The sequence below is a fragment of the Scyliorhinus canicula genome, chromosome 11 (assembly GCF_902713615.1).
Source record: "Scyliorhinus canicula chromosome 11, sScyCan1.1, whole genome shotgun sequence".
In the NCBI taxonomy this organism is placed as follows: Eukaryota; Metazoa; Chordata; class Chondrichthyes; order Carcharhiniformes; family Scyliorhinidae; genus Scyliorhinus; species Scyliorhinus canicula.
In genome coordinates this window covers 115,321,148-115,334,358 of record NC_052156.1, presented here as the reverse complement: position 1 = coordinate 115,334,358, position 13,211 = coordinate 115,321,148, and the positions used below count along the sequence as shown (strand labels likewise).

The 13,211-nt window shown below is 45.7% G+C and overlaps 1 protein-coding gene across 2 annotated transcripts in view; it reads right to left on the bottom strand.

Annotated features, from left to right (window-relative positions):
• slc15a5 (solute carrier family 15 member 5) overlaps nt 1–13,211 on the bottom strand; it is a 43,760-nt gene that overhangs the window by 26,693 nt on the left and 3,856 nt on the right. For both annotated transcript variants that reach the window (XM_038812047.1, XM_038812046.1), the window contains exons 2-3: nt 11,240–11,462; nt 8,379–8,548 (exon numbers count right to left, since the gene is read on the bottom strand). In XM_038812047.1, the coding sequence (XP_038667975.1) occupies nt 8,379–8,548; nt 11,240–11,462 (393 nt within the window). The remainder of the gene's footprint in view (nt 1–8,378; nt 8,549–11,239; nt 11,463–13,211) is intronic.

The window sequence follows — 13,211 nt, the reverse complement described above, 5'->3', positions numbered from 1 at the left end:
TGGTTGATGTAGGCCTTAATCTTATTGCTCAACTGTGTCTCCCTCAGATGGGACTCGATTCCTCGAAGACTTGCATGGATGTGCTTCAGTATGTCTTTCCTCATCTCCTTAGGGATGATGACTCTAATTCCTTTGCACAGGTGCCATTTTATGGGATCATTTCTGATGGTTTCCAGTTACCCCTCCATCATTACTTCCTGCAGTGATTGGAGGTTGCACCTTGTTGTGTAATTTGCTTGACCTGAGCAAGACACATGCCTGTCTATATGTTTTGTGCTGGGTTGATGACTTCCGCAGCATGTTGTACCACTGCGTCACACTGAGCTTGGGAGATTTCACACTCTGGACTAGCATCATTAACCTCCTTCAAAGTGGGCACAGCTCTCGACAGCATGTCAATGCTGTACACCTGCTTTCCTTGCTTGTACTTCACTTCCAAATTGCAGCTCTGCAAACAAAATAACATCTTTTGCAGGTACTTTGGAGCAGATAGAAACCACTTAACAAAGATGCTTTGAGTGGCTTGTGTTCAGACTCTCCACTTTCTCTCTTAATAACAGGTACTGATTCCAGAAAAGCAATTGCGTGCAAAATGCTTGAGCTTCTTCCAGTTAGACCACTGTTTTCCCACAGTGGACATACATCCTTTTCTTTCGCGTGGTGAGACTTAGGCCAGCTGAGGACATGCCTCCAGCGATGGGGCAGAGATAAAAATTCACATGAATCCAGAGTCAGAGGTACTGGGACTTCAGCTGGTGCAGTTTGCGGAGCTGGAGGAAGTTAGATAGATAGGGAGAATCACGGTCAGGGAGGCTTTTAAATACAAGGATTGAAATTTTAATTTGGAGGAATTGTGGAGAGGGAGCCCGCAGATTGGGGGGCATTGTGGGTGGACAATATATTTTTTTTGTTGCTGAATCTGAGGCTGATAGAGACAGAGCTGGAAGGTTGCTTGATGGGAATAGTTATTTGCTCCAATGGAGCAGTCTTTTCCTCTCTGCCATTGGTGGGTCCTTGGTGTCACATTATGTCCATGTATGGCTGGGTATATGATGATTGCACATACCGCAAACCTCCACTTTTTGCATTCTAGACGATGGAGCCTACTATTCGACCCCCGCATCAGTGGACTGGCCTTGGCTCACAAAGCAAGAACCCATTCGCCGCCAGGTGGTAAGGGGCAGTGGTGGGCATGGCGAATGCCGTCGCGCTTTACAAAAGCGGCAAACTCTTTGCCCATAAATGAGGCTCTATTATCAGTCAAGAGCATCTTGTGTACTCCATGGACTGAAAAGGAAGTAAGCAGGTGCTCTATGGTCGCTCGGGACGTGATGGATGTCAGACTGTGGACCTCCAACCACTTTGAGTGGGTGTCCACCATGATCAGAAATATCGACCCCAAAAAATGACCGGCAGAATCTGCATGAACGTGAATCCAAGAGGGGGCCCGGCCACTCCTAAGGATGTGAGTGCGCCGCCGCGGGGAGCTTTTGATGTTCCCAACAACCGGGGAGGTCCTGGGCCAACACCTTGACAGCCGCATCCAGCCCTGGCCACCAAACGTAGCTTCTGGCTAACACCTTTATCTTGAATACATGAGGATGCCTGGCATGAGGATGCTTCAAAACCAAAGTCTGCTCTTTTGCAGGGACGACGACCCCTGTGCCCCACAGGAAGATACCATCCACCATGGTCAATTCTGAGAACGTGCAAGAAAACACCTTCAACTGTCCTGTAAGTGGTTGCCACTGCCCACCGTACAACACCAGTTGATGCACCTTAGCCAAAACAGGGTTGGTCTGCATCCACGCGCGGATACAGGATGCAGTCACAGGCAAAGAGTCCATAAAGTTGAGTACTGCGATGACTTTGTCCACTGTGGTCATTGGCCAAAATAGGCAGGGGAAGATATGTTCGCAATGTGTGTCCCTGGACAGTGGGTTCAAAAGATTACGCATATGCAGCTAACAGCGCTGGATCCATGTGGACACTATTGGCGGAACCACCTTGTCCTTATGAAAGAGACTGTGTAGCGGCTTATGGTCAGTTACGATGACAAAATGGCAACCGTAGACATATTGATGAAAACGTTTGATGCCAATAACCACAGCCAAGCCCTCCTTCTCAATATGCACATAGTTTGTCTTGGCTGCCTTCAGTGCTTGCGAGGCATACACAATTGAACGGCCTTTACCTATGCGATGGGACAGGACTGGTCCTATGCCATGTGGCAAGGCTTCATGTCACATATGATGGTTTTGATGAGTTGAAATGTGTCAGGAATTTTGAAGACGATAAACGGCATTTTACCTCCTTAAAGGCCATTGCCTGGGCCGCACCCCAAACCCACGGGCGGCGCTTCTTCAATAGCAAATGAAGGGGTCCAGGACGGTAGCCAGGTTTGGATTGAAACGCCCATAATAATTTATGAGGCCTAAACAGAATGGAGCTCTGTGGTGTCTCGTGGTGCGGGGACCATCTTTATCGACTGTAATTTATCTGCTACTGGGTGTAGCCATTTGCGATCGACACCGGTAGTCCAAACACACAACATCCTTGGTGTGAAAGACGGACTTTTTCCTGCACAGGCAGACCCCATACTCGGAGAACCTCTGTAGCGTCATCTTGAGGTCCGCAGATGCTCCTCCCCCGTGGTCCCCATGATCTAAATATCATCGAGATAGATGGCAACGGGCAATAGCCGCACAAAATGCCCTCCATCATGCACTGAAACAGAGCACATGCTGAGGGTATGCCAAACGGAAGCTGGGTGTATTCATACAGACTCTTGTGTGTGTTGATAGTCACATACTTCCTCAAGGCCTCATCCAAATGTAGCTGTAAATAAGCGATACTCATGTCGAGTTTAGTAAACGTCGATCCACCAACCAACGTTGCATATAGATCCTCTATCCTAGGCAGCGGGTAACGGTCTAACCTAAAAGCCGTGTTCACTGTTAACTTGTAATCGTCACAAAACTGAACTGTCTGATCCGGCTTCAGCACCATCCAGTTGGTGAAACAACCTGGCCGGATGATCCCCAAACTTTCCAACCATCGAAGCTTCATCTCGATCTTCCCATGGATGGCACAAGGGACCGACTGGGCCCGAAAATATCCGGATTGGGCTTCCGGGTCCACCTGGATAGTTGCCGTGGCCCCCTTAATGGTACCAAAACCCAGCTAAAAAACCTCAGGTTACTTGTTCAACACAGTATAAGCCCCGCCATCTCCACTTGAAAAAGATATTGTCAATCAATCTTCAAGTGGCGCAGCCATTCACGGTCCCAGCTAAGGCTATCGTCATGTACCACGATGAGGGGAAGGTACAGGGACTGACCGCTTTAAATCACTGGAGTGAGTGTAGACTCGCTGTATGCAAACATTCACCCATATACGTGACTAATCGAGTTGTGGAGCCCGTCAATGACAAGGTGCTCACTCCCTGGTTGATCTGGTCAAAGCACGTGTTGTGCCATTACCGAAACAGCCACTCCTGTGTCCAACTTCATCCAGAGCAAATGCCCATTAACCTGCACCGGAATACGGATTGGGGCTATGTGGGGAGCCAGCCTCATCTTCAGCCTCTACTGGGTCATCCAAACGCAAGGCCTTACCACGGGGTCGATGCCTACCATGACCAGGGCATCTGGCTCTCCTGCCGCCACCGGCTACATCTGGCCCGATGTCAGCACTTCACACAGGGGGCGGAATCGCTGTCAGCGGAGTCCGGGGACGGTGGTCGGTGTGGCATCTGGACCCATGACCAAAGGCTGGAATTGCCGTGGGGTTCCTTCTGAGCCATAGGCGAAACACGCAGGGGGTGACACCGGACAGCATTCATTTCTATACCCTGTAACTCTTTAACATCTCGTGCCACACTTTCTTGAGAAAGGGAGATTTGTAGCACTTGTTGAAACATGAGGGAACTTTTGTCCAGACGATTCTTCTGCGTTTCATTGTAACTTACCCCGCAGACTATACGATAACGGAGCATATCTGCTAAAACAGTGCCGTACTCACATTATTCGCCGACCTTGCGAAGTCTCAAAACAAATTCTACGATGGACTCCCCGGTGGACCTCTCCGCCATATTGAACCTGTGTCACTGAACGATGATAGATGGGGTTGGGTTGAAATGCTGTCCCACCAATACGACGAGCTGGCCGAATGTCATTGAGTCGGGCGCCGCCGAAAACATGAGGCCTGATCACTCCAAATGTTTGCACTCCACAAGCTGTCAGTAATAGTATGGTCTGGCACTTGTTTTCAGTGATATTATTGGCTCTGAAGAAGTACCGCATTCGCTCATTGCACTGATTCCAGGTTTCCATACCAGGGTCAAAGGCATCCAAACGCCCAAACAGAGGTACTGTCAATCAACCAACTTCGCAGCGTGGTCCAGTAGAAAAACAAAATCACCACAGGGAGGTGCCTCAGCTGAATAAGTTGCACGTTAACAGCTCTAGGTTTACCTTCGCCAGTTTAATAAGTCTCAGAGTCAAAAGTCAGCAAACGTAAACTTGATTTATTTTATACCAATTATATACGTGGGCACTGGTAGAACCTCATCAGGTACTCTCTATTGTCAGTCGTTTCCAGACTGGCCGAACTTTCATAACAGCCCCTAGAGGGGGAGCTCATACTTCTCAAAGAGCACGGGGAAAATAACCACCCCCACATCCTATGCCCTGTGCTGGTTATTACAGTGAATTATGGAGACATTTATTAAAGCAGCAAGTTATGATCTAGATTGCATAGCCTGAAAGGTTGGTGAAAGCAGATTCAATAATCATTTTCAAATGGGACTTGGATAACTATTTTTAAAGGGAACATTTTCAGAGCTATGGGACTGGGACTAATTGGATCACTCTTTCAATGAGCCAGCATGGGACACTGGCTCCTTTTGTGCTGTTTGATTCGATGATTGTAAGGGCCTATGCAAGAGCGCCCAGAGCAAGCCATTCACCAAGAAATGATACCATTTGCACATGCAATTATCCGCCTGGCCTCTTTCTCTCTATATGCAACAGGTTTAGGCCCCAACACTAACGTAATCTCTGTAGGTTAATGAGTCATATCACCCTGGAAGGAACATGTTGGGCCTCTACCCACCTCATTTCCTTTTTGAATCCCCCCCACTGCTCTTCTGTAGATTTCCTCACAAGTAACACTTCCCAGTCTACCGTGACCAGATCCTGCCTTACTTTACTAAAATCTGCTCTTCCCTCAATCCAGAACCTTTTTAAGAAACTTGTCTATTTCTTTGTCCAAAGCAAGCTTAAATTGTACCATGTTGTGGTCGCCACCTCCCAAAGGCTCCCCCCACCACCACCTCAGTCACCTGTCTGGCTTCATTCCCCACAATTAGGTCCAGTACTGCTTCGTCCCTTGTTGGACCCTCTATATATTGACCTAATAAGTTCTCCTGTTTACATTTTAAGAACTCCACTCCATCTGAGCCCTTAACACTACGACTATCCCAATTAATGTCGGGAAAATTGAAGTTACCTCATATAATTATCCGATTGTTATCATTTTTACACACCTCGGGGGGGGGGGGGGGGCACAGTTGCTTCACAGCACCAGGGTCCCAGGTTTGATTCCCGGCTTGGGTCACTGTCTGGGCGGAGTTTGCACCTCTCCCTGTGTCTGCGTGGATTTCCTCTGGGTGCTTCGGTTTCCTCCCACAGTCCAAAGATGTGCAGGTTAGGCCATGCTAAATTGCCCTTAGTGTCCAAAATGTTTGGGAGGGATTATTGGGTTACGGGATAGGGTGGAGGTGTGGGCTTGGGTAACGTGCTCTTTCCAAGCGCTGGTGCAACGTGCTCTTTCCAAGCGCTGGTGCATACTTGATGGGCCGAATGGCCTCCTTCTGCATTGTAAATTCTATGATAATTGCTCACATATTTGCTCTTCAATTTTCCGCTGACTATCTGGGGTCTATATTAAACATCTAGCAATGTGGTTGTCCCTTTTTTATTCCTAAGCTCTACCCACAAAGCTTCATTTGATGCCCCTTCCAAGATATCATCTCTCCTGACTGCAGCAATTCCTTAACTAATGCAATACCTCCCCCTCTTTTACTCCCTCCCTGTCCTGCCTGAAGGTTATATATCCTGGGATGTGGAGCTGCCAATCCTCCACCTATCTCAACAATGTCTCTGTGATCCACAACCGCCACAACAGACATTACTGGAAGAGTTACTGGACGCAAGCATACTAGACAAAGGAAACCGTAGCAACGTGTATGACCGACTGGTAGAGAGGGCCGACACCGGAGGAGGACCTGGGGATTGAAATACGGTGGGGACTCTGGAACGAAGCACTGCACAGGGTCAACACCACCTCCCCGTGTGCAAGGCTCAGACTGACGCAGCTAAAAGTGGTACATAGAGCCCACATAACAAGAACCCATATGAATGGGTTCTTCCGGAGGTGGAGGATAGATGTGAACGGTGCCAAAGAGGCCCGGCCAACCACGCCCACATGTTCTGGTCTTGCCCCAGACTTGCGGGGTACTGGACAGCCTTCTTCGAGGCAATGTCCAGAGTGGTGGGGATGAGGGTAGCCATGCCCGAACGTGGCAGTCTTCTGGGTTTCAGACCAGCCAGATCTATTCCTGGGGAGGAGGGCGGACACCCTTGCCTTTGCCTCCCTGATCGCCCGCCGTAGAATCCTGATCGGCTGGCAGTCAGCAGCACAACCCAAAGCTGCCGACTGGCTGTCCGACCACTCGGAATCTCTCCAAATGGAGAAAATTAAAATTCGTCATCCGAGAGTCAGACGACGGCTTCCAAAGAACGTGGGAGCCATTCATCCAATTGTTCCGGGACCTGTTTGTGGCCAACGAACAAGCAGAAGAATAGCCAGGTAGCCAAGAATCAGAGGTAAGTAGCCAAAGCATGAGAGGGAGGGATAGACCGGGGTGGGGGGGAACAGCTAAACCTAAGAGGAAAGAAAGGCGAACCACAGGAGGGGGGGAGGGGAGGAAAGAGGGAAGGGACAGGGAACAATAGAGGAGAACGGGGGGGGGGATGACAGCCAGAAGGAGAGCACGGGATACGATATGATAACAAACTTGGAATCCCCAGGAACAGAAAACAAGGAGAATACAGGTGAAAGACAGGAGGAACGGCTGAAGTGGAGGTGAGCGCGAGACGACAAAGCAGCGAGATCCATCCGGGAGAAGCAAGTGACAACACCAACACCAAACCCATTTGAGTATTGCCCACTGTAATTGTTTCTCCGGCACCCAAATGTATTTACCTCCCCAGTCTCCACCCCCCACCCCCTACAAACAGTCACCTACTTATGTGTTGTAAATAATTTTGCCAGTTGTACAGAGTTGCTGCTGTTGAGCTGGTGCACAATACCCTACCAGTTATTCTATTTTATTTTTTATTTTCCTTTTTATTATTCCTTTTCTTTTTGGTATGTTTAGGTGTGCCCTTCTCTTCTATATATGTTGATATATATATATATATTTCTTATTCCGTGTACGTAACGGTAAATATACTTTGTTCAAAAACCCAATAAAAACATTTATAAAAAAAACAATGTCTCTGTGATGGCTACTATATCACAACTCCACATGTCAATCCTTGCCTTTAACTCATCTGTTTTACCTGTATTACTCCTGGCATTAAAGTAGAGGCCATCCAGCCTTGCCTTACTCCCTTGAAACCTAATACTGCTGTATTCCCTTTGACGTGATTGCTTTTCTGTATTATGCTGTGTCACTATTCTGCTAACAGCCCCCTCCTGCCGAATTAATTTAAACTCCTCCCAACAGCATTAGCAAACCCGCCGGCTAGGACATTAGTACTGCTCTGACCCAAATGTAGACCATCCCACTTATACAGGTCCGACCTTCCTCAGAAACGATCCCAGTGATCCAGGAGTCTAAAACCCTCTGTCCCGCATCAACTCTTAAGCCACGCATTCATCTGCGCTCTTCTCCTATTTCTGTACTCATGAGTACATGGCAGACCCAGGAATCTTTGTGCAGTGCCTCTTCCAGCCACTGCAGCACTGTTCCTGGAGAGATTGGCGAACTGCTAAGCAATATGAATGGCTGGAGGCTCACCAAGATTGGACTTCCTCCCGAGTGAGGGGCGGAGATCCCAAAATATGCCAATCAATGCTCGTTAGACTGTAAAATGGGCCCCGCCATCCTAAAAATTCAGGTTCTAGATCAACACTTGGGTTCGAAGTAGTGTTACAGAATGGAAATGCATTCAATTAAAATTAAATGTTCCCGGAACTTTTTTAGTCTGAAAAAAACCTTGGAAATGATTGATTATAATACATTCAGGAAAAGTATTGTCAAAGTGGATAAGCAGTTGCTAACAATTGCCATTTAACTACTGTCTCACCTGATTTGGGTCGGTATATAAGTCTGTTCTGCACCATGTGAATGGTCAGCAGGGTCATCAGTATGGACGCAAACGGAATAAGGAAGCCCAGGTTTTTGGCTATAGATTGTTGAATATAGGCGATACTCACAAAGACAACTGCAGAGTTCAAGTTCACAAACCAGTGAAACCTGGGGGAAGATGGATCAAAAGTTGAAACTGAAAATAAGACAGTAGGTTTTTAGTTGATTTATACAATGATCTTAAAATTCTAATAATGTTACTTTGCCATGAAGCCTTGAAGCTTGCATTGCTGTAGGCTTTTGGATTCATATTACACCTCTGCGCTGGAGCTTTGTCCTGATCACAGCACCTCGTGTCTGCTCCCCCAGTCACCTTCTCTATTATATTGCAACACCATTCCGCCAGTCTCGTCTCCCCCCCCCCTCCCCCCACCCCACCCCCACTGCAACCACCCCCGCCTCGTCTCAATACAATCTGAAATAGCAAACCGTCTAACGGCTGTCCTGCCTAGCCAACATTCTGAAGGACGCCTGTAGCTCTGGGAGTTAAACCATTGTAAGACGAACTTGACTTGAGCATAAAATTAACCTGTGCTGCAGAGTTCTACAAAAGGTCCAGCCAGACCATATCTGTAAAAATCCCAGAGGATGACATGGCCATGAAGAGAGAGAAATGACAGAGCCTGAGGGATCATGAATGGAAGCAGACAGTAGCTTTAAAGAATAGAAAAGAAGCAGAGACAGGAAGAGATATGTAATTATGTTATCTGTGAGGAACAATGGGTATCGGTTATATCATAGTACAGTACAAGGGCTGGTTTAGCGCAGTTGGCTGGACGGCTGGATCGTGATGCAGAGCAACGCCAACAGCATGGATCAATTCCCGTACCTGCTGAAGCTATTCATGAAGGCCCTGCCTTCTCAACCTCGCCTGAGGTATGGCGATTCCCTGGTTAAATCACCACCAGTCAGCTCTCCCCCTCAAAGGGGTAAGCAGCGTATGGTCCTGTGCAATTTCACATTCACTCATCAAGGCAACTTCTTTTAGGGGCTACCAACCTGCTGCAGCAGAAACCAATAATTCAATATTGCAACCAATTCAACATTTCTCACATCGTAATGAGACCTCCAGGAATAAGCTGCACTGCGCAGATCTGTACTACGCACGTCTTTTCCTTAGAAAGCCAATGACAGTTGTACATGTAACACACCAGTACCAAGAGCTGGAGCTCTTTGATAATTCCAATGAGATTCACTTCAATGAAAGAAGAGGACTGTTTTAGTGAAGACCAGCTTTGTTTTGAAGACCAGCATAAATATGGCATGAAGTAACTCCTTTGGATCAATATCCACATCTGCAAAGGCTGGTTCCTTGTACAAAACAATATTTATTTTTCCATTAAGTATACTAACACCAAACTGAAGTGCTCAGCTTATTAATGCTGCTACTAATTCTTTCTTAAGGCAATGCCTTAGTGAAATCAATCCTTTTTCTCTCGTAGCCTGTCAGCAGAGTGTAAATATACCACAATCTGAGGCACTTTTTGCAGGTTTTTATTGTCTGCTATTTTGGGGAAACGATTTGGGGAAGTATTTTAAATTCTGCACGAGACTCCTCTGGAGATCTCCTGCATAGTAATGGTAGTTCTGTTGAATTGGAGCTCAGAGCAGTGCCTGGGGATTCACCATAAGTGCGAGGCAATGTTTTGTTGTGTTTAGAGATTTGTCAGAGGTAATGTTTTTGTGGATGATGTTCATTGTCTAAAGTTGGCACATCATGCAGGTTTTGTTGTATCTATCTTTTCAGGCCTTGTTTGCCCGGGCTTCAACTTCATACTTGATGCTTTGTGAAGTGTTTATCTGATCTATCACTTGGTAAAAATAAAGATGGATGACGTCTTACCTCTGAGTCAGAAGGTCGTGGCTTCAACTGCACTTCACTGACTTCAGCAAAAAGTCTAGGCTGACACCAGCGCAGTGCTGAGGGTGTGTTACACTGTCAGAGGTACCATCATTCTGATCAATCCCTCAACTTTTTAAAAATAAATTTAGAGTTCCCAATTTCTTTTTCCCAATTAAGGGGCAATTTAGTGTGGCCAATCCACCTAATCTGCACCTCTTTAGGTTGTGGGGGTGTAACCCACGCAGACACGGGGAGAATGTGCAAACTCCACACAGACAGTGACCCAGGGTCAGGATCGAACTGAGATCCTCAGTGCCGTAGGCAGCAGTGCTAACCACTGGGCCACCGTGCCGCACTCAAACCTTAACCTTAAGTCAAGATCCCACAATACTATTTAAAAGAAGGGGAATTCCTCCTGGGTTACCTGGCCAACATTCGCCCGTCAACCAACACCATGAAAAAGGAATATCTAACAATGAACACATTGCTGTTTGTGGGAGCTTGTTCTGCACAAATTGGTGGTTGCGTTTTTTACATTACAACAGTGACTACACTTCAAAAATAATTCGCTGTTTGTAAAGTGCTTTGGGACATCCTGACCTCATGAAACTTGCAATATAAAGCGTGTCTTTTTATGTTTAGACAGCTTCAACTTTCCTGCAGTGATTCCGCATGTTGAGAAAGATGAAACCAACACATGAACTAAAAGCAGAAAGTGCTGGAAATACTCAGCTGGTCTGTTTATATCTGTGAGGAGAGAAATGGAGCTACTGTTTCGAGTTAAACATGACTCTTCTTCAAAACTGAGGGAACAAAAGAACCAAAGCATTGTCTTCACAAGCCACAGCAGAAAAACTAGCAAAGTAAGAAGTCCACAGAATAAGTTGCATTGTCGTATCCTCATCAGAAAAAAAAGAGATAAAATGATTGGCAGTACACCCAGGAAGAGCACTAACCAGTTGAAGAACGTCAAAAGTTCGCCTTGGCCATACCCCTGGAGGCTGTAAGCACTGAATGGACAAACAATGGCCCGGATTCCTCCTGAACCCAAAGATGCTGACATGAGGCCAATGTAAAACAGCACAATCTGCTCCTTTTTGGCAAGAGCATGAATGGTATGGTGAGTATCAATGTAGAAATCCTCAAAGGGGAATGCCACGACGGGCAACATAACAGTACCTTTGGGAAGCAAACAGAGAAAATTGTCATGAGAGAGATATCCGCCGCTTATTTAATTTATAAAGCACCTAAATACAACCTCTAGATACTCCAAAACACTTTGCAAATCATGAAATATCTTTGACTGGATTTAAGGGAGACAATTTGTGTAAGACAAGCCACAATAAACAGCAAATATTGCTGACTGTGGGAAGAATGTTGGCCAGGACATTGCAGAGAACTCATTACTTTTCCCCAGTGTTACAAATGGGATCCTCATATCATTCCAGAACATGCTGATTAAGTTTCGGTTTAACTTGTAATAACTTGGCTAACACTCATCAACCAACATCACAAGAAATTCCACAGTATTGGGCCCATTTCACGTATCGATGATGAGTCTAGCTCACTTGGGCACACACTCGTCCTTGCCGTGCATTTGGATGACCGCTAAATCTGTATTTTACTGTACTCCAAGCAGTTGCCTAGGCCCCTATCATACGTCAATGAGGTGGCCAACACCCGTTTAGGGATCCCTTGGAGAAAGTTGTGAACAGAACATGTATTAATCAGTACATTGAGGCCTAGACAGCATCGGCCAATAAGCAAATAAAAATACCTCAAAATGCGAAGTCTGGAGGAACAGGGATTTCATATGAGTTCAGATTCACAGCATGCAGGATGGCCTGCTGTGGTTTGCATGCTGACAATCAGTCCAATGACTGACCCAATTGAAGGTGATTGTCGGGCCTCCTGGCTTGTGTGGAGGATCTGATTGATTATCCCATTGCTGTTTTGTGCATATTATGTTGTGATAATATGTCAGCCATGTTTGTCCAAATTAAACTAAAATGACCACACTTATAATTAATTGACTAGGAAGCATTTTGGAATATCCGGAGGACATGAAGGACACTTTATCAGCACAAATGCTTTCTTTCCTTGTCACCCAAAATTCTGCACTTCTAACATTTAAGTAATTGTACACTTCCTCCCCACAAAATACAAATAAATGTGACTGCAGAATTTTCAAAATTACAGGATCATAAAAAGACAGCATTTGTAATAGATTTTCAATCAACAAATCCCAAAGCATAACTCTGCTTGCAGTATTCATTAACATCATGGTGTTAAATGAAATAGCATTAACGTGACAATTTACAGTTCCTTCTGATCATTCACCAAGCAGTGACAGGTAAAAAAAAATAGTCAAATCAAACATCTCGAAATAAACTTTCCTATTGAAGAAACTGGAAAACAATGTTTAAACGATAAATTCATGCAAAATAGTCTCGATTCTATCACGGTGTAACTAGATATAGTGTGAAGACCATCGCCAAATCATATTTCATTTGCAATTCTCTGCCTTGTCAATAAATGCTTTACAGAATTAAAATGTGCTTAAACAAACAAAATTCAGATAGTTATTAAAATATGTTTTTAATTGACCAGTTATTAAAACATTAACCTTCTTTTTTTGTACATCATACACCAGCATCACACTTTCTGTACAAAATAAACGTGAGCCACATCTAACACAATGTGTTGTCCAGCAAATGTTGTGGAAACTGAGGCCTTTGTGAATCACTCTTGTTAATTTTCCTAGTTTGGCCTTCTGTGTCCAAACAATGCCAAGCCTTGGGAGCTTCAGGTCAGTTGCAATCAAACTCCTCAACCACCTTCTAAGTTGCCTTCTGGCCACTTGGCCTCTGCCTGCCTTTATATCCAGCTGTGCTCCTCCGTTTCCTCATCAAGGCTGTCAGTTATGGC